General features: G+C 35.1%; 1 protein-coding gene across 1 annotated transcript; it reads left to right on the forward strand.

Annotated features, from left to right (window-relative positions):
• The first annotated feature begins 2,799 nt into the window (after positions 1–2,799).
• On the forward strand, positions 2,800–8,592 carry LOC149261559 (C4-beta,C20-epoxidase-like). Its single transcript, XM_089381993.1, has 3 exons — positions 2,800–3,584; positions 7,432–7,750; positions 7,943–8,592. The coding sequence occupies exons 1-3, from the start codon at positions 3,043–3,045 to the stop codon at positions 8,153–8,155; spliced, it is 1,074 nt and encodes a 357-aa protein (XP_089238119.1). The 5' UTR covers positions 2,800–3,042; the 3' UTR covers positions 8,156–8,592.
• The last annotated feature ends 14,575 nt before the right edge of the window (positions 8,593–23,167 follow it).

The raw sequence follows: 23,167 nt of genomic DNA on the forward strand, positions 1-23,167 counted from the left end.
AGAGATCATGAATTTGATGATGTGATGGGGGTTGGATCTTTCGCACTTGAACTTATAGGAGCTCGTGGTTTTTCTTCATAGTGAAGGTGGATCTCTAAGTGAGAAAGTATGGCATCCAAGCACTCCAAACACATACATTGAATCTAAATGTGCACTTGATATCCTTGAGGAAAGCGAAAATGTTGTATTGCTCCTCCTTTTTTTCAAAACTTTGCACCAGAGAGTCTTGAGTTGCTAATGCAAGTTAATAGAGTTGAGGTATTGTTTTTGTATGTCCTTAGTGTGGTCACAGTCAAGGACCTATTGGGAAACCTCCTCAATAATATATGAATTAGAAAAAACTTGACATTCAATAGTAGTTAAGGATTCGAGGTGGCAGATTTCAACATGTATTTCAAAGGGGGTGGCTAAATTATATGTAGATGCAACTTCCTCTGCCTCATCTTACGCATGGGTTTTACCTTAAGGACTATGACCTCCCTCGCCTCGATTTTTGAACATGTGTTTTCGACATATACTATTCTGGAGAGGTCCAAAGAAAAGTTGTAGGACAAACACCTGAATAATAGAGAAAGAAGATCGAAGAAAAAGGAAGTAATGCAACAGATTCACCTAGGAGTTGGAACAAAGCCTGGATAGAAGAGGGAAAATGGGAGGAGATAAACCAGGGAGCATGGGAACCACAGTTGACTTTTGAACCCAATGGAGAAGAAGCTAGGCCCCCAAGGAAGTTATCAAAGAATTGATCCTAGTAACAATGGAATTTCCACAAAGATACATAAAATTCAAAACATTATGCTTAGAATTTGCGTCAATATTCTCCCCAATATTAGGAGTTGCTGGCGAGAAGATGAATAGGAAGTCACTGCCAAATTACTATCTAGATCAGGGGGTGATGTCGTCACCATTAAGTAGCTCCAACAACATTCACCATCTGAAAGAGAGCTTTCCTACTCGAAACTTGGTTTTCCAACCACTAGACACGATACACCATCCCAAACTAGACTTGATGCCAAACTTCCACACCACTAGGGTCAAGAACAAATAGGGGCCATGCCAATAGGTCCTGACAGCAAGCCACAAGCAAAATTGCAAGAATTTTTCTCAATGTAAAATTGCCATAGATATCCCACTTGCAACAAGAAATGAGAAAAATTATAAGCTTAAAAACCACAACACCACAAAAGATAAGCTAAAAAAAAACTAATAGAGCGATATAAATAAACAATTACATGCTTTTGCATGTAAGAGATGGCCACACCACCCTTATTATTATGGGGTCGACATTAATTCCCACCTCATATGAGAAAACATTATATTAATATTTTAAATTAAAATATTTTTAACATTTAACAAATTAGTAAAACATACTCTTTATCTGTTATCTTTGCTTTTAATTTTTCATCAGAAGTTTTATAAACTCGTCGTTGCTTCATCTGTTATCTTTGCTTTTAATTTGGAATTATATATATATATTTTACGATTTGTATATAAAATTTAAAATAAAAATGTTTAAATTACATATTTAAATTATAAAATTTATATAAATCAAATAATATTAAGTTTTTGGGTTTTAAATTTGTTTATATAATTAAAATACATTTAAAATAATAAAGTAGCATTTCCATTAAAAGGAATTCAGAACAGACAATGGAAAACGGTATCTACAGATGTTTTCCAACATCCGACCATGTGAGGGAAATTATATATAAATATTGTGGAAAATAAATACATTTTAAAGCACTAAAATTTTGTACATCATAGAGTTGTCTCTTCATAAACCTTAATTTAACCCCACGTTTGATCATAAACCTTAATTTAACCCGAGCTTTGAGCGTTGAGTCTTCAGAAACTGCTCGCTTTTCTAGCAGAGAATGGTTGGAATGTTCCATGGCCGCCAGGCTGGACAAAAGTTACGTTTCTAAAATTTGTGAACCCCAAAAGAAACAGAATTTCAACTGACTGTCAACGAATTGAGTCAAATTTTGTTAAGATTTTGTTCAAATTAAAGTTCGCAGTTACCCAAACATCAACGATCTGATTCTACCTGGGTTTGAAGACTGGCGAATTTGGAATTTCGACCCTGAAATTCGCTGAACCCGCTAACCTAAAAGACCATGGATGAACTGTTAGAGTTCTGCAGGTCAGCCAAATTCCACTCTTCCACCTCCAAAGAATTCAAATGTGGACACATATACATTATATATATCATTTTAGCTTTATCAACAGGTTTATATTGTGTGCAAAATCAATAATGACTATAGGCTACGGCACGCGGATTTCATAAGATTTCGAAAAAAACATAATGAAAACATAATCACTAGGCATGAGTCGCAGGCATGAATTCACGTATCGTATCACACAATTTTTAGTATTCGTAAAAGCCTGTGAATATGATTGTGATGAGGCACAAACTCGGAAAACTTGGTCAAATTATGGACGGTACGCGGCACATGACAGACTGACCTGCGCCATTGATTACTGAGATCTAGCTTTAATGGGGACAACTGTACGAGAGTAGGCAAACTTCCAGTGACTCGGTAGTCGGGAATCGGGATAACCTTTTACCCGGTCTCTTTTTTCATTCATAGATTGACTGTACGGTGAATTTCAGGGAAAGCCGGTGGTGGCTGGATGCAAAAATCCATCTTTTATTACACAGACCCGCCCCCAGATACAAGGCTCCCACCACCTCGATTGGGCCACCCGGGTCCATTCAGATTGTCTATATGGAATTATCATAAATACATCGTCGAACCCAAGTGCCGAAAATCATTCTACCCAGCTATAAGCCTATAATATGGGGCAATCTACTCGAGCAAGGTATAATATGTCACTGTCAGAATTCTATTATTGTTTTCCTTCCCCAAGAAGCATCATCACAGCAACTCAAATGGCAATAGAATCACACATTTGAAGGCCCAGCTAGAATGAAAAAGCCATTGTTGGGTATTGGACTAATCGGTTGCTTGTGGTTCATCTGAACCTAATTTGTTACCAGGGTTTAAGGGGCTGCAGAGAATCGATCCCGGGTGACTCGCCATGTCTTCTAAACAGCAGAAAAACAATGCATTCCGTGCGCCTCCGCCTTCTCCGATAGCAACAGGTCGGGGGATCAAAGCCGCGGGCCTAAACAATGAGATTCTGGCGGAGTTTCTTGAACAGTCTCTTCGCATTCCAGACCTGATTTTGCCAGAGCCCTTGTTGCGCACAGATATTCCACATCAGGATCTGCCGGCATTCGATCTCCTTTCTCTGCGTTCCGGCGATCCCAAGAATGGCGCGGCGGTCGGCAGATTGGTGCAGTCTGCGGTTGAATTTGGTTGCTTTCAAGTGATAAATCATGGAATCCCGTCGGAAATAATCGCGAGAGCAGAGGAAGAATGCGATCGATTGTTCGAACTTCCTCTGGGGAAGAAACAGATCGTTTGCCGATCTGATGACATCCGTTTCGGATTTGAAGATATTGCCGGCGATGCGGTGGAAAAGACGCGGGTGCACGAGACGTTCTGGGTCGATCAGAATGAAGATTTGATGGAAGAAACCCTGCGCCATGTGTGGCCAGAGGGCTACAAAAATTTCAGGTGATTTATCTATTTATTAAGATCGGAGTCATCGATTAGGTAGCTGTGTTGTAAATTGTTCAGAATAATGAATTTTCATAACAGGGGATGCAGAGTATCATAAAACTTATCTCCCCACTTTAAACCTGAGAATGATCTGCACCTCCATGGTTTAAATGAGTTTGGTCTATTTACAGTAGAATCACTTAATAAATGTCTAAATTCAATCCAGGACAATACATATAGATAACCACGGTTACATTCAACATAGTAGTTTTGATTTTTAGTTGAAGAAATCACTTTGCAATAGCTCTTAGGTGTATATAGTTTTGGTTAGAATTGGGCTAGCTAGATTTGTGGAGATCAAATTTTCACATATAATTGTTAAATCATAGCTGTAATTTGTGGAGATTAAATTTTTGAATTGGACTAGCTAGACTTGTAAAGACTAAATCTCCACATATAACTGTTAAACCACAAACTACAAGAGAAGACTTCACCAAAGCTAAAGATAAAGATAATCCTCCAAATATACTCAGAAATTTTTGAAAAAATCATCCAATCAAGTGGAATTTGGAATTTTTTGGTTTTTCGCCATTCCAATTATTGATGGGTTTTCCAAAACATTCTTATAATACGCCAATTCCAAAAATGGTTCAGATAACACTGTTTTGAACAGTCTGGTGAGACATGGTCACCAATAAAATTGATAATAGTTCAGTTCAGATTTCCCAATTCTCATATTACCTGGGAATCTGGTAGATTTAATCTTTCAATCTGGCCCTTTTTTGTTGACTGGTGATTCAATTTGTTCGTTTTACCGTACTCTGATTATTTAATGTTTTCATTTTCATTACGTTTTTTTTTCAAATGTTCAAATGATAAATTTAATTTCTGTAATCAATACAATTTAAATATTCGAATGTTTTTTTTGCCATTCAACCTATTTATATATTAAAAAACATTTTCACTAATAAAAATTACAATCTCAATCAGATCCCGACCCAATAAACAAAAATACCAAATTCCGAAAATACTTCATTCAGAGTTAGAATGCGTCGTTGCGGGAAGGCAAAGTACAATTTCTTATTTCCATTATGCATGGAATCTCCTTAGCATGACGGATCTTGTCTAAATGTTAAAAAATGTCTGTCATTATTGAAATTTGTCCTTTATATTAAGAGATACGGACATTTATTCAAATTGCTTCATCGTGCTTTGCATTATGACTTTTGGTAAATTCATACTGAACAAATGTACGTTCTTAAGCTAGTAAATTCGTCCTGTATTCATGGAGCTTAACGGTTTTAGTAAATTCGTCCTGTATTAATGGAGCTTAACGGTTTTAGTAAATTCGTCCTGTATTAATGGAGCTTAACGGTTTTAGTAAATTCGTCCTGTATTAATGGACATTTTTTACTTTACAGTTTTGAATCGGTAGATTCATGGTGTATCAACAGAGGATGATATTTATTATTAGGATATTTTTAAGGCTAGGCAGTATTTATTAGAATTACGAGATATTTTTTGTTCATGGTTTTTTAATTATCTTTTATTTTTAAAACATTTATTAAAGTGGTAAAAAAGTAATTTTTAATTTTATAAATAAAAAATATGTGAAAATATTTAATTTTATTAAAATTAAATTATTATTATTATTAAAAAAATTATTAAAATAAGAATTATACCAAATACATGTTCAAAATAGTTTGTGAATAAGAGTTTATCAAAACTTTTAAAATATATAGTTTAGTTATTTTGCATGGATTTTGATAATTATTATAACTATAAATTTTATTATTATAATTAATTTTTTAATATATTTTTAATTTTATATAATTTAATATTAAATAAGTATTTGTAGATAAATTTAAATTGTTTATAATGTTTTTTTAAATGTTATTTTAGATTTTTGTTTGTTTATATTACTATATATGGTTTGAGTAGTTTTTATTTAGGGGTATTTTGTATTTGACTTGGGTCACTCTAGCCTTTAACATGGCTAGATTTTTTGGGCACAAAGTCTCGAACTAGTGACCTTTAGACCATGGAATGCCTTAATGAAACACTTGCTCTATGACCGATGGGAACTGTTGTTTACATTTTGAATAAAAAAAACTATTCCCCACCACGAATGCATAGCGCTCACGAATGTCGACAAGCATTCTAGACCGCGGGAAATCATCATAGATATGGCTATGTTGTTAATATTTCAACACACTTGTATTCACCTAGATATGATGCCTGCACCAGTGGAACCTTGGTCGTTGTACTTCACAATTAACTCGCCTTATGGGATAATAATGGTTCCTCATTATCACTAACAATGGTTTCTTGTTACAAAAGATGAGTGTGGCGTCATGGAAAGTTGATGCCCGACCTCGAGTCTATTTATACCCCTTACCACCTAAGTTGATGCCCTACCTCGAGTCTATTTATATCCCTTATCACCTCCCACAGAGGCCAATCATCTTAGAATACAATGTGTCTAATGGTATCAATGCAAAGAAAGTATGCTTCTAATGCTTCTCATCTCTTCGAATTTGGCAATTGGCTCGTTCTTGAGTATATTGTGGTTGTCTCAGAGGTGGAATGTATGTGTAGCAATTGGTTGGACTCTTAACCATCTTCAACGTCCAATGTTTGCATGATGGTTTTTGACATCTTCAGTGGCCCCCTGGGTTCACCGTATTCATACGACCTTTCCAAAACATCCTCTGTTTTCTTATCACTCACATGTTATAGCTACAAAGGTGCGTGCATGTTAAGGTCTGGTCCATGGTATACAAGAATCAATTCATAGCTCACGAGCCACCCAAGATTGTAGATAGAAACAATTGGTTCCAAAACACTTCAATTGGTTTCTCAATGGGGTCAAGCTCGCATTATTTGGAAGTATATGGCACACCATCTTCGGGTATAATGTAGAAGCCCTTCCCGTGAGTCCGAGGAATCTCTCTACAGTGGAATCAACTAGGGATTCAAAGCTCCACGCGACGGTCTATGATAATGCTACAATGGTCTGGGTCCATAACAATGGTTGGTGGACAATCAAAACTTTATCCCTGTATAGAGTTTCCAAACGTGGGGATAACTCGTGGTCAAAAGCTTTACTCAGTGTTTGAAACCCCATAGAGAACACAAGCACATGGTTAGTCTTTTTTCATAAGGCTGTTCTCTTTAAAGCATTAACTTAGTTATAGAGCAATTAAATACTTTTTGTCTAGTTTAAATGGTTCCTAGAGGCAAAGCCATTACTTTTATAATCCCATGCATAGTAGTTCTAGTCCAAATTATCCTTTCATTTAATTGGGTAAATTAGTTAGGGAAAATATTTACAATTTTAAAAAACTAAACTTATATTATGAGGCCCCTTTCCATATAAACCACCAATAAAATATAAAAAAAAAATCATATATATCCTTTTGAATTCAATACTATATAACCAAAAAAAAAACCGAGGATAGATGTTCTTTCACATGTGAAACATTTGAAACACCAACAACATTTAAAAAAAATATAAAAAAACCCTATAATTTGAAAGTAAGTGCAAATCTATACTATAAAAAGCTTAAATAAATATTATAAATAATTTCATAGAAATAACAAGAAAGCAATAGTTTATGAAACATTAAGACATCAAAAGTGTGGCAATCTCACGATACATTTCAAAGTATAAATCAAATTCTGCGATGTCTGAATAATAACTTTTTTTATTTAACCCAGCATCTGTAAGAAGCCTAGCCTGGAAAACCCAAGAAGGTTCTGAGATTGTTATTTAAGCCTCCCTTTTAATTTCTGCTTTTGCGTGATAGCATTTGCAATGAAAATCTAGCTAACAAGGGTTCCTTTATTGAATATTTTCCAGCTCGGCAATGACCAACTTTTCGGCTGCTCTGGAGAAAATCGCATCAGAGATGGTAGAGATCTTACATGAAAAACTTCGCCTGGATCCGTCTGAACTGAATGAGCTCCTGGCATCAGAGAATTCATCAACGTTATGCCTGTATAGCCATACAGGTCCATACAAATCTCTATCAGCTCGTCTCAGTCATCCTCATTCCCATCTTCTAAGCGTCCATCACAACAAGGGTCCCTCTTCATTCTATATCTATGCCGATCATGGTTGGACTACAGTTAATCTCAAGCCCAATTCCCTTATGATCACTGTTGGGAATATCTTGAAGGTATGGTTCAATATCGATATTTGAGATAGTAGATTTTGAGAATATTTTAGAATTTGACCATTAATTTTTTATCTAAATTTTAAAATATTTTAGAAATCTACAATCTATTTATAAAATTTTTGTCTTACTATATCTTATTATTAAAGATCATTCTTGTTATTTGACCAAAATTTATAAACCAATTTTATGCAGTTATGGAGCAAGGGACAGTGCAAAAGCGTAATTGCCAGGCCGGTTGCTTCGGATAAGCATTTTATTTCAATGGAATTTCTTTATTTACCTGCAGCTCAATCAATCTGCAGGTCTAAATCATCAGGAAAAATGGAAATCTCGTTGCTAGACCAACTTTTGATAGTAATTGGCATTTTATTTCTATGGCATTTATTTATTCGTTTGATAGCATAAACAATTTCATGCCAGAGTCGCAGGATTGTGCAGTGCTGAAGGGTGCGTTGTTTCTGTCTCAAAAAGAGAAAGGGGTCTGTACAAAAGGATCTGAAAGCGAATTTTGTAGAATGTAGCTTTATTAGCCTACATGATGATTGCTGTTAATTATTTTTCTGTTATGTTTATTCGTCCGTCCCTGCCATCTGTACATCCCATCTATGCACCACATTATTCCACTCATGACATTGTAGTAACTTCACTTATTACTACAAGTTTGCTCCCCTTTTATTGTGATTACTGTAGCTTCCATGTCGAAGCATTTGTTGGTTCCTCTCAGGTTTGATTTGGGTCAATTTGGCAGAGGATCACTTTCCTCTTCAACCATTTTCCTTCATAAAGCGCTTTGTAAAGACAGGTCGAGAGAAATATATAAAAAAAAATGGTGTATTTATGTTCTTCTTTTGTAAAAGAAATTGTTTCATCAGTGTACTGTACTGTAAAATAGTTTCTATTGGGAATAATATCTCAGGCTCCTAAACACCCAGTGCTTTAATATAACAAATGATGACATGGATGAGTTTCTATGCATACAAAATTTGTCAAGCTTCTAAACGCCCTAAGGAGCATGTAATATTTGCCAGGCTTCCAAACGCTAGCAAGGTTAAAAGGATGCATTTTTCTCATATATATATATATATTTAACAAGGTGAATCTATATGTGGGATGCATGGTCCACATGGTACATTAAAGAATTTGAACCTTGGAATTCAAATTTTCACAATGTGTTTATTGTAGGTTGATCACCAATAACTCTAGACTCTTTTTTATACATTATTCATGTTTATTCAATTATTAAATTTCATTAATAATAGTTTTTGATACATTATTCATGTTTATTCAATTAGTAATTTTCATTAATAATAATAATTTAGTGTATCAAACTTTTTTGTTGGCCAAAAAGTCTCATTTATATTTAACAGTGAACAATTTCACTATTAAAGTCTCCAAAATACATATTTTATTTTTTCGAATTTTAAATTTAAATAAACAATTTATTTAGAAGAAACAAATAGTTTTTTTAACCATTCATTAATTATATACAATTTATGTTATTTAGTTATTTCAATGATATTAATCATATTTATTGTATTATATAATATTTTATAAGATGGTAATTTTGTTTAAGCTTGGTTAGACTACATTTTCAACATATGTGATATATCACCTTGATGGGGGCTGAGAATTGAACCAGTAACTTCAGACCACCATCTATCCAAGACTTGGTGGACATAATATAGTAATTTTAAAATTTCATATTTAATAAATTAAAGATATATATTTATATAAGTTAAAAATCTAATATTTATATTTTAAAATTAACATGAGTGAAGATAAAAAAAAATTAATGTAAAATTTTAATATAAAAAATTGTTAAAATTTAAATTTATAATAATAATAATTATTTTAAATTAAATTCAAAAAAATGAAAATGACAATATAAAAAATTTAAGAGTGAGCCTAATGGTTAAGACCATGTGTTTCCCTCTTAGAGTATGTATGTCTTTCTAGACTTAGTAGCCAAATCAATGAGGAGGTAGGTTCCTTGTCTCACAAACAAAAAAATCTTATACACCAATTTAATGTCTTACTTGATCGTGACTTTAAAATTAGATAATAATAATAATAATATATTTCTATTTAAAAAATTAAAAATAAAATTTATTTTTAAAATTAAATAAAATATATAAAATATTTAGATAATAAAAAACATTGTAAACATGTTAATATAAAGATAATCTTGTCACCATTATATCGTCACCATTATATCTCTAGGAAGTATAAATTTTAAATTTTATTTGGTGTAGAATTAAATTTTGCACAATTTTTGATATTGAGATGTGATATTGAGATGTCCATCAGTGAAATTATCTATCTATATATATATATATATATAACAATTCAACATTATATATTATTTTAGAAAAATAAAATTATAATTAAATTATAATTCCAATGTTGAAAATTGTACTGGGTAAATTAATTCATTAATAAGTTTGAAACTATGTATTATAATAAAAAAATTATTATATTTTTTTTTAAATAAGTAATTTTTGTTTTAAAAATTAATAATGAAGATCATGTTAATTAATTTTTTGGGATTGTTATTGTATGTTGTATAAAATGTAATTAGTTTTACATTCTGTTTTTACGGTTAATAAGTTACCGAGACACAATTGTCTCGTACCTAAATTTCACATGTATAAATAAGTAATCTTATCATTAATATCATGCTCTTTCATTGTGGAGTTTATTTGGGCTTATATCGAGTACAATCCATTGGAGCAATGCAGTGGGATGCCCAAACTATTGACTCTTTGTAAGTTTTATATCTTTCATTGCAGTGGGATGCCCAAACTATTGACTCTTTGTAAGTTTTATATCTTTCACTCATAATGAGATTTTAATTTTAATTAAAGAGTGGTCAATTTTCTCGTGATATTCACATGTATAAATAAGTAATTTTATCATTAATATGCCACTCTGTTATTGTGGAGTTTATTTGGGCTTGTATAGAGTGCAATCCATTGGAGTAATGGTGGGATGACCAAACTATTGAGTCTTTGTAAGTTTCATATCTTTCACTCATAATGAGATTTTAATTAAAGAGAGGTCAATTTTCTCGTGATATTCATATGTATAAATAAGTAATTTTATCATCAATATGACGCTCTTTCATTGTGGAGTTTATTTGGGCTTGTATAGAGTGTCTTTCATTGTGGAGTTTATTTGGGCTTGTATAGAGTGACTTTCTGTAAGTTTCATATCTTTCACTCATAATGAGATTTTAATTAAAGAGTGGTCAATTTTCTCGTGATTTGAAATACATATTTTTTTAAGAGGCCATTGGTAAAATAAAATTTATTTTTGAAGGCTAATAAGATTTGAACCTAGCTCTTTTCTAGGCTATTTTTGAAACTTACCACTAAACCACAAAGCCAACTTTGTTAAAACAAGAGGAGAAACAAATTTATATATTTTTAGAAGTATTGCATATATTTTGAATTTGAAAGGATTTGAAGAATATTTGGCTACATAACAATTATGACTTCAATAGTTTCCATAGTTGGATTTGTTCTTAATGGAAAGGAAAATTATCAAGAGTGGTTTAGAAAGCTTAAAAGTGCCCTTGTTTTTAATGATTTGTGGGAAGTTTGTCAAGGCAAGAAGGATAGTGATGGAAAAGAAATTGCACCAGAGCCGCCTGATAATGAGAAGTAGCATGCAATTTGGGAGACAAAAGACAATAAGGAATATGCATTAATAACTGCATCAGTGATAGAAGAGGTAAGCAGATATATCGTTTCTTGTGGTACTGCATTCGAAGCACTGTATCATTCACACTCAGAACTCGAAATTATTTAGTTATTGTTAAAGTTGTTTAATTTGGAGATGAAGGATAATGATCCTTTGAAGAGTGCCTCTGAAATAAAAGCCATTTTTCATGATATAGAAGCCATTGGAATTAAAGTAGATTTACAACTTACAACTTTTATAAAAGTCCTTCACCCTGTCTATTCAAACTATTTGGAATCTCTCCAAGTTAGTGGGTAGCTAAAAGACATTACATTTGATAAACTAGTAAGAAAAATAGCTGAGAGAGAAAAATCCTTTGGGAAGAAAGAGGCTCCACCTAACTCTAATGTAGAAACTTTTTTCCTTGCACAAAAGGATCATAAGTCTCATGCTGAAACTTCTAGAGGTGATAAAAGTAGTAGAGGTGGTAGTAGGAGAAATTATAGAGGCAAGGGGGGCAAAAATAATTAGGGAGACAGACAATAAAGGAATTTTAATGATAGACCAGCTATCAAATGTTTTAGATGTGGTAAAATTGGTCATACTGTTACTAACTGTAAAATACCTTGGGAGAAAGTCAGTGAAAGGAGAGAACAATTGAACGAAAAGAAAGATCAACCACCACCAGATAAGGGAAAATTATCAGAGTCTGCACATTACATTGTTGCTCACTATAATTTTAATATTAATTGTGTTTTCAACACTACATTTTCTTCATGGCGAGATAGTTGGATTTTGGATTCAGGAGCCACTTATCATATGACATTTAGGTGATATTTTTTTGAAACATTCAGTGACGATGTTGATGGTGTTATTTACTTTATTGACAAGTCTCAAATTAAACCATCTGGCATTGGGTCTATTTGTTTGAAGATACTGAATTTTTCATATTATGTTCTACAGGATGTACTTTATATTCCACAATTTCAGCGAAATTTGATGTCTCTTATCCATATTCGACAACATGGGCATTCTATTCATATATTTGATGGCATTATCAAGATAAGAAGAGAATCTGATCATGCAGTTGTTATGATCGTTGTGGAAGAAGGTACACTTTTAAAATTAAATGGTACTTCATCTACTAATTGTCGTGAAAATTCTGTTCTTTTAGCGCAACAAAGTGATATCCTGTCTCCCATCTTGTTATGCCATGATTGATTTGGTCACATCAATTATGACAGATCAAAATTATGAAAAAGCAAGGTATTAAAGGTCCTTCGACAGTTCCAAGAAACATTATACCTTGTGATGCTTGTATTATAGGAAAGCATTGTAAACAACCTTTTCATAGTTCTTCTTTTAGATCTTCATGAAAATTAGGTATATTGCAACTGCAAATGGAGATAAATATGTGCTAACATTTAGTGATGATTACTGGAGAATGTGTTGGGTGTATTTGTTGAAGAATAAATCACAAGTGTGTGATGTTTTTAAAAATTTTCATTTGATGATTAAAAAAGAAACTCAACATAATATAGGCATTCTCAGAACTGATAATAGTGGTGAGTACACTTCTCATGCTTTTGAACAATACTTGAAGGACAATGGAATCAAACATCAGACTATCATATCTTCTAATCCACAAAAGAATGGCATCGCAGAATGTATGAATAGAACTTTGTTTAATATGGTTAGATCTATGATGTTCTTTAAGAATGTTAAGTTGATGTTTTGGGGAGAAGAAGTGCTTTGTGCAGATTATATTCGCAATCGTTGTCCTTCTTCTGTCATCAATAATAAATATCCTTATGAAATGTGGTATAATCATCTTCTTGTTGTTCAACATTTTAGAGTCTTTGGTTCTCTATGCTATGCATTAATTCCTAAACATTAGCGCAACAAGTTGGGTGCTAGGAGTCGCAAATGTATTTTCTTGGGATATTATTCTACTTCCAAAGCTTATAGATTGTATGATGAGGAGAATAAGAAGTTCATTCTTTCCAGAGATGTTATTTTCCTTGAATAAGATAAAAGTAATTCCACTGTTGATAAGCAACTGACTCATTTGGAGAAATTTGCATCTAAGAAGTTCTATTTTGAATCTGATAATGTTGTTCCACACACTGAAGGGGGGGTTCCCATTCTAGATTAGTATGTGGTTCTTGCATATTTGACTCATAAGAATGTTATTGCTGAAGAAAATTTGGATGATAATAGTGTTTCTGCAGGATCAGAAATTGCTCTTGAAGAGCATGTTCTTGAGCCTGTTTTTCAAGATGAACAACCATCACAACCACTTCAGCAACCTTTATGAATATCTACACGTGCTCAAAAATTTCTAAGCAAGTATGATGATTTTGAAACAAGAATGTTTTCTAAAGGTGATTCAGGTAATGTTTCTCATGACTGTGAATTCAATCATTGTACAATTAGCGAACCTAATTGTTTTGAAGAAGCTACTAATTGTGATGAATGGAAGGATGCAATGCAAAAGGAATATGATGCACTTATTAAGAATAAAACTTGGAGGTTAGTGGATCCTCCTGCAGGTGTCAAACCCATTGGTTGCAAATGGGTGTATAAGATCAAATACAAAGCAGATAGTTCGCTTGATAAATACAAGCCAATACTTGTAGAAAAAAGCTATGCTCATAAGGAAGGCATTGACTACACAGAGACATTTGCTCCTACAACAAAATGGGGCACAATTAGTGTTGAAAAGTGTGCAACAAGAAATGCTTGTTGAGAATGCAACAAGATGATGGAGCTTAGTGGAAAGGAGTCACCTTCACTAAGTGGGCCCGCAGGAAAATTATGGCGCAAAGTCTATTTTTGGATCACAGCAGGAGTGATCAGAGTCTATTTTTAGACTGCTAGTCAAAAATAGAAAAGTCAAATATTATTATCTCATAATAATATTTAGACTATAAACTTTATCTTATCCGCTTGGAGTACTTCAGTTTGAGCTACAGATGTGGCACATGCAGCTGTCAGAAGGAAATACGTTTTCTTGTGGGTTAGTTGAGCTATTGCATGCATGACATCAGTTAGAACTCATGTGGTTGAGTTCTGTGGAGTTGGATGAGCAGTTAATGGAGTTGTGTTCAGTTTGACTTAGTTGAACTAGTTGTATTTAGTCTAACTGATCAATAGACTAAGTGATGAGTTGTGTGAATTAGTTATTAATTAATTCACTAATTATTAACTCATAATGCAACTGAAGAATACATCAGTTAACTCAGTGCATGTACAGTTCAACAGGGACAGGTGTTAGAGGTTGAGATTGCTATCAACTATGCATGAGATTGTGCACATGCATGGGATTGAGTTATGCCAATGATCTCTGCGTAGTGTGGGCCAATACCAAGTGAAATGTAGCTTGTGCTCATGTGATTTACAGTGTGGGTGATTTTCACAAGGTAAATAGGAGTTTGGATTAGCCATTCTCATTCATTCTCAACAAGTATTGTGCAATGGAGGCAGGGAAGCAGCGGAGGAGATTTGGAGATCAGATCTGAGCTGTATTGTGTGTAAGAGGTGGAGATAGTACTGAGTACTTGTGAGGAGTATTGTACTATGTTTGTTACATGTTCTCAATCAATATAATATACATATAGTTGGGGTTTTTAGCGAGATGATTCCCCAGGAAAATACTGTGTTGATATGTGTGATTGATGCTTCTATGTGCGCATGTTATTGTTTCTGCTTCTGTAAATTGATGATCAACGTAGAGGAGGTTATGTATTATGCATGTTTTCCGCAATAGTGTATAATCGAGATAATTTCTGTTGAATAAGTGTCATATTATTCAAAATTTCTACATGGTATTAGAGCGAGCTGATTTGTAGAAGAAGTTCTACATGATATCAGTGTTGTATTGATCATCAAATCTATTATTCAGAAAGTGTTTACATTTTATTTCTTCAGGCAGAGTCTGTAATCGGGCCAGATAGCCTCTGGATTCATCCTTCTTTTGGAAGGTGAGATATCCGGTGAATGCCCATACAGTCGATCTTTGTAAGAGAAATACTTTGTTCTCACGAATTTTAGATCAGAGGCGGTTGAGTTTTGAGCTGGTGGAATGGCGCTCAAGGATAAACTCAGAAACATCAAAGCTGAGAATGGAGACAGTATGCCCCAGTATCTCACGAAGTTCACCCAATGCCGAGATGAGCTGGGAAGTGTGGGGGTAACTGTTGAGGATGAGGATATGGTGAGTCTAGCACTCCTTGGCCTTCCTAAGAGTTGGCATAGCTACCAGGACTCGGTGAATGGAAGGGAGAAATTGCCAGGATGGGAGAGACTTTGGTCAGATCTTGTGCAAGAGGAGATTAGATGGCACACCAGAGACAGTTCTTCATCTATGCATGATGAGGAGAACTGTGCCTTAGTGAGTAAGGCGAAGAAGGGGAAGGGGAAGGTTTGTCTTTCCGAATCCAATTCTTCGAATGATGGGAAGAAGGTTGACAACTCGAAGGTGAGATGCTTTCGTTGTCATGAGTTGGGCCATTATGCTACTAATTGCCCAAAGAAGAAGTCCAAGAAGGGATCCAGGGAAGAATCTGAAGGTGAGGCAACCTCACTTGCTTCACAGTTTGAGTTAGACTTCACACTCTTCGCATGCATGGTTTCATCCATGGTGGGAAGTGGTTGGTTTCTTGACAGTGGAGCTTCTTTCCACATGACCAGTGACAAAAGTTTGTTCAGTACTTTGGAGGAGAAAGATCTCCAGATACTCATAGGGATGGGTAATGATGAGAAGTATAGTGTCTCAGGTGTAGGCACAGTTAATTTTCAAAGGGAGCATGGAGCTCACCTTACCTTGACCGATGTCAAGTATATACCAGGACTGAAGAGAAACTTGGTGTCGATCGCGATGCTAGAAGACAGAGGCTATGATGTAGTCTTCAGTAAGGGAAAGGTTTTCCTTAGACACATCATCACTAGACAGGTGAAGCAGATTGGTTCACTGGTCAAGAACCTGTATGCTCTTGAGGTTCAAGATGCATGCAAAGCCTTGAGCAGCGAGGCAACTGATGGAGACTTGGTGGTTGAGAGGGAGCGTATATTACCTCTCAACATGCAGAGCCAGAAGAAGTCTCAGACGATTGTGGAGGAGCCACGATTGGTGCAGTAGCTTCAGGAGGTTGTGGAGCAGCCACAATAAGGGAAGCTGAGAGGAGATCGAGTAGAGACATCTACTCATGCAGAGACCTCCAGTAGGGGGAAACTTCGAGCCAGGTGGGCAGAGGGATCACATGCAACCATACCTCCAGGTAGGAGGTGGGGTGATGTGGATTGATCGTCCCAAGGAGGAGGGGCAGGATCCTTGAGGTACCCAACCTCTTGGATGAGACCTTGCTACGGGAGCCCCAATGTGTAGTAGCAGGAATTGACTGATTGGGTAGAGACAGATGCAGATGGAGCGTTAGAGAGAGCGAAAATGTAGGGAATCCCAGGACAGCACATAGCATGCAGGTTACAACAATGCGAGAGGCGCAAGTGTTTTGCACAGTGCTAGGTGGCACAGAGAGGTGTGCAATGGTGCGAGATGCATGGAGATGTTGCAGTAGCGCAGATGTCAGAGAGGGAGAACTTGTCAGCAACAGGTAGAGCTTCAGCATCAGAGTATGTTCCTAGCCCAACAGAGTGGTCAGTTGGGAGTGTTTTTGTTCCAAGTGTTGTTGGAGCAAAGTGGACCGGGTAGATGTGTTGCATGCAGAACATTCCAGGGTTTCAGGACTGGGTTTGAGAGGAAGGATTTCTTGTTGAGAGGGAGTGTTGAAAAGCGTGCAACAAGAAATGCTTGCTAAGAATGAAACAAGATGATGGAGCTTAGTGGAAAGGAGTCGCCTTCACTAAGTAGGCCCACAGGAAAATTATGGAGCAAGGTCTATTTTTGGATCACAGCAGGAGTGATCACAACAGGAGTGATCACAGCAGGATTGATCACAGCAGGAGTGATTAGAGTCTATTTTGAGACTGCTAGTCAAAAATAGAAAAGTCAAATATTATTGTCTCATAATAATATTTAGACTATAAAATTTATCTTATCCTCTTGGAGTACTTCAGTTTGAGCTACAGATGTGGCACATGAAGCTTTCAGAAGGAAATACGTTTTCTTGTGGGTCAGTTGAGCTATTGCATGCAGGAAATCAGTTAGAACTCATGTGGTTGAGTTCTGTGGAGTTGGATGAGCAGTTAATGGAGTTGTGTTCAGTTTGACTTAGTTGAACTAGTTGTATTTAGTCTAACTGATCAATAGACTAAGTGATGAGTTTTGTGAATTAGTTATTAATTAATTCACTAATTATTAACTCATAATGCAACTAAAGAATACATCAGTTAACTCAGTGCATGTACAGTTCAACAGGGACAGGTGTTAGAGGTTGATATTTCTATCAGTTGTGCATGAGATTGTGCACATGCATGGGATTGCGTTATGCCAATGATCTCTGCGTACTGTGGGCCAATACCAAGTGAAATATAGCTTGTGCTCACATTATTTACAGTGTGGGTGATTTTCACAAGGTAAATAGGAGTTTGGATCAGCCATTCTCATTCATTCTCAGCAGGTATTGTGCAATGGAGGCAGGGAAGCAACGGAGGAGATTTGGAGATCAGATCTGAGTTGTATTGTGTGTAACAGGTGGAGATAGTACTGAGTACTTGTGAGGAGTATTGTACTATGTTTGTTACATGTTCTCAATCAATATAATATACAGATAGTTGGGGTTTTTAGCGAGATGCTTCCCCGGGAAAATACTGTGTTGATATGTGTGATTGATGCTTCTATGTGCGCATGTTATTGTTTCTGCTTCTGTAAATTGATGATCAACATAGAGGAGGTTATGTATTATGCATGTTTTCCACAATAGTGTATAATCGGGATAATTTATGTTGAATAAGTGTCATATTATTCAAAATTTCTACAATTAGAACTCTGTTTTCTCTTGCAGCTCAGAATAGCTCAAAGATACACCATATGGATGTTAAAACAACTTTTTTGAATGGTGATTTGAAGGATGATGTTTATATGTTTCAGCCTGAAGGTTTTGTTGTTAAAGGCAAAGAGCAAAAGGTATGCAAATTTGTTAAGGCTTTGTATGGACTGAAACAATCATCTCGTGCATGGTATGAAAAGTTAACTAAACACCTTGTCAAGTTGAATTATAAGTTATTTGATATGGATGATGCAACTCTTTTTGTGAAGAAAATTGGAAATTCAGTTGTATATATGGCTGTGTATGTAGATAATTTGATGATCACTAGAAACAATGATGACTATATAGTGTCTGTTAAAAGAGAATTATTGAAATTTTTTGACATGATAGATTTGGGTTTATTACATTATTATTTAGAGATTGAAGTTGATCAGAAACCCAAATATATTTTCATTTCTTAAAAAAATTATATTGGATAGCTATTGGACAGATTTGGGATGCAGGATTGTAATCATGTCGCTACTCCTATGGAGCAGAATTTGAGGCTTACTTCCACTGAAGGAAGTATGTTTGAAGATCCAACAAAGTACAAGCAACTTGTTGGAAGTTTAATTTTTCTAGCTACTACTCAACCTGACGTAGCTTTTGTTGTAGGGATACTTTCAAGGTTCATGCATAAGCCATTTGAAGGTCATTGGAATGCAGCAAAGCGAGTGCTCAAGTATTTGAAAGGCACTTGAACATATGACATCAAATATTCCAAAGTTGTAGATTTCCATCTCATTGACTCAGATTCTGATTTTGATGGAGATAAGGAGAATGGAGTCTCTACTTTTGATTATTTGATGAGTCTTGGTTCAACAGCCATCGGTTGTAGATCACGCAAGCAATCTGTTCCTACTGATTCTACCACCGAAGCCGAATATGTTGCAGCAGCTCAAGCTACAAAAGAAATCATTTGGCTTCGTAAAATACTTGAAGACTTGCAGGAGAAACAAAAGGCTTCAACTCCACTACTTGTCGACAACTCTTCTGCAATTTAGTTGGCCAAGAATCCCAAGTTTCATGATCGAAGCAAGCATATTAACACCAAATATCACTTGATTCGACATTATGTAGAGGCCAAAGTTATTCATCTGACACATTGTCCTACTTCAGAGCAGATCACAAACATATTTACAAAGCCACTGGGACGTGAAAAGTTTGAAAAATTCAGAATGTTACTCGGCATGTCAGATGTCCCTTCGAATTAAGGGGGGAATGTTAACTAATCCTTCAGGATTGTTATTGTATATTGTATAATATGTAATTAGTTTTACATTCCGTTTTTACGATTAATAAGTTACTGAGACACAACTGTCTCGTACTTAGATTTCACATGTATAAATAAGTAATTTTATCATTAATATGACGCTCTTTCATTCTGTTATTTCATTGTGGAGTTTATTTGGGCTTATACATAGCACAATTTTAATAAGCGTTTGTGTTATTTTAAGAAAAATGAAAATAATAAGTAAATTTACAATTCATATTTTTATTAAAGAAAGTAATAATAAAGAATATATTTTAAAAAATGTATATATATTTTTTAATAATTTTAATTGTAATTATATATTAATTAAATAGTTGGTAAATTCTCATAAAAATCAATTCAAAATAAACATCAAAAAATTTATTTCATAATGCATCTCCAATTAATAAAATTAAAAAAACCATAAAAATTAACTATACTATTATTATTATTATTATTATTTTCTCGGTAACAAAACTATTCTATTAAATATTTACAGAGTACAAAATACATCAGGTTAGACCCGTTTGCTCATGTCCATACCTAGACAAAACAGAGGCAACACTATGACTGTCCATCGACACATAAGCCCGCGCAGGGGATACAAAGAAACTAACACCAGAAACAACACTAACAGCAATGACACGAAAGGACTATTCAGGTCGTCCCGCGCAGGGGAGATACAAAAAAACCATCTGCTTGGACATTCTGAGAGAAAAAACATAGAATGAAACAAAAACAAACCAGGAGACGGCAGCGTGCTTGCGCCCAATTGAAGCAGGGGCACCGGCGAGTTAATCACTCTCATCCAGTTTCTCCTCCACAATTGGGCACCAACCATAGTAATCTGGTTCAGCCTGAGAAGGCGAGGCTGCTTCTGCTTCTCCCGCGGTGGCTGCTGGAGCATTCTGCGAGTGCTTGGTAGCATCTTCAATCTTTGCCTGGCTCTTGTCTTCCTGCTCCATCTCCGCAGTCGGAGCGTGGTCTGCATCTTCCTGGTGTTCCTGCGTCCTCTGCTCCTGAGTATCCATGGGGTCATCCGCCTCCGGAGGGGTCTCAATGAACAGAATGGAGACATGAGCACTAATTCTCGGATTTGCTGTGGAGCTGGTGAAGTTGAAAATCGTGGAACCGAATGCTGGCAAGGAGGCCGAGCTGGAAGCCTCAGCATCCACATGATGGCCTGAGAGCAGGGGAGCGGCTCCAATCGAGCTGACCAGATTACAGTGGCAGCAATGCCTCACTTCATTCCGCACAGGTCTGCTCGAGCCCCCGCCTCTGGAGGGACCACGACGGCTCAACATCCTTTGTCTGGGCTTCACCATATTGCCTTGAGCCTCCCTGCCAACTGAAAGGTGAGCCGAACCGTCACAAACCAGAACCAACAATGTAAAATGCTCCACCGCCTGAGAGGGAACCGCTCCAACACCAGAGAGGCTAGTCAAGTGCTGAATATCCATAATTCCTTGCGCCTTGCCGGATATAAGCTCTCCAACATTACCAACCCGCCTCGAATTTCCCTCTGCCATTACTGCATCGGTGCTTTGGGAATTCCTATCTGCAATCCCCCGTCCCTTCGAATTAAACCAGGAGTGTGCCGTCCTCCGTCCTTTCGCATGGAAGGCCACGTGATGCCCATGGAGCGGCATGTGGCTAGCTTCCTTTACCTGTCCTATCACACTAAACACCCGCATCCGGGGTATATTATTATTATTATTAAAACCATTGAAATATAAATTAAATATAACTATACTCTAATTAATAGACAAAATGACCTTTTTTTGACATTTTTTCCTAGTTAATCTTGCCAAAATTTAGTAGAGATTTTTAACAATCATAAGTTAAAACTATTTAATTTGCAAAGTCCACGTGCCTTAGTTCTAGGGTGTTGAATCCATTCACGCATTCAAAAACACATTTTAAATAACAAAAAATCACAATCTTGCCATAAATTGTATCCTCATATTCTGAGGAAAATATTATTTTTCTTTACATTGTGCTTTAAACATATATACATTTAAAAAAACATGTAGCAAGATTCTTAACCATGAAGATTCACCTCCATTTAATCATGGATATTTCTAATCTATAAATAGTTTTTGTTACAATACCATGACTTATTAATACCACATGCTAAAAACACCATAACTCATTTATATGACACTTGCTCATATGACATTTTATTTTCAATTAATCAATTTAATTAAAAGGGGTGAAAATGCATAATTATTTTTTAGATAAATCTTAACCTTTAATTTCTTAAAATTAAATATGAATTTTATTTTACTTCAAAGTCTATAAAGATAAAAAAATTGAAAATCAAACCTCTAAAACATAAATGCATTTGCAAATTTAATTTAAAAAAATAATTCACCTATTTTTCATTTTTAAAGTTAGATTGACATGGCTAAATTTCACATATTCAAAAACGAATATTTAAAAATAGTTAATAATTATTTTTAACAACCTAAAAGATTATATTATTATTTAATCAATATTTTGGGAAATATATATATATATATATATATATATATATATATATATATATATATATATATATATATATATATATATATATATATATATACAAGATAAAGTGATTTTCTAGCTCGCAAACAACAAAAGGTAATGATATTTTCGACTAGACTAATAGCTGCAACACAACATAGTCCATGCTTCTACTATTAATTAATTGATTAAGGACATGCTTTTTTTGTGGGGCCCACATTTTCTCGTTATTTGAGAATTCCCGCATTTCTGCAATCTATCATTATTTATGCATTCACACCTCTATATTCCGCACAATGAAAATCCTCTTCAAATCGCTTCATCCATTTATTCAATTGCACTAGGAGATACGAAGATACCTTTTATGCTAGATCCGATGAATCATGTGTTGCAATGGTAATTGTTGTAGAAAATCTAGTTAGCTCGATAATGCAATATAAATCAAAGCATAATACTATAACCTACTTCTACTATCAATTTGCGTAAGCTTAAAGATCGAGCTGAACAATATAACCAGAAGAAGAAGAATCAATGGCACAATACACATGAAAATACTTTGGGGAAAGTCTCAGATAAAACTCCACACTATTGTATTATCATACATGGTGGAAATACATAGGAATTATACAAATCCTTAGCTCTCACAACTAGCCAGCTCTCAGTACAATCCTCACAAATTCTCACAGACAATCTTGGCTTCTCTCTAGCCTTCCTCTCTGCCCTCCAAGCTCCTATTTCCTTGCGATGTTCCTTGTGGATGATTAGCCTATTACCAAGTGGAAAAATAAACCTTCAAAACTATGCAATCCTCAAGGATGAATCCTTGACTGCATGCATGATTTTTCTTTATGAGAAAACACATGCAACTGATAGTACATTGTCCTTGAACACTAAACTCAACTAGGTCTTTCTCAGAATAGACATGCATGAGTTTCTGATGAGGGAATCTTCAGTTAACTGGAGTAGCACTAGTTGAGTGCATTAATGCAT

Source organism: Pinus tabuliformis, chromosome 6 (assembly GCF_031772625.1).
Source record: "Pinus tabuliformis cultivar Carrire ecotype Pingquan chromosome 6, CPIR1, whole genome shotgun sequence".
Taxonomy (NCBI): domain Eukaryota; kingdom Viridiplantae; phylum Streptophyta; class Pinopsida; order Pinales; family Pinaceae; genus Pinus; species Pinus tabuliformis.

Bases quoted from the DNA above. Each gene is read 5' to 3' on its own strand.
- LOC149261559 (XM_089381993.1), top strand. From the start codon at position 3,043: ATGTCTTCTAAACAGCAGAAAAACAATGCATTCCGTGCGCCTCCGCCT. The intron at 3,585-7,431 runs GTGATTTATCTA...AATATTTTCCAG, and splicing joins GAGGGCTACAAAAATTTCAG to CTCGGCAATGACCAACTTTT. The intron at 7,751-7,942 runs GTATGGTTCAAT...AATTTTATGCAG, and splicing joins CTGTTGGGAATATCTTGAAG to TTATGGAGCAAGGGACAGTG.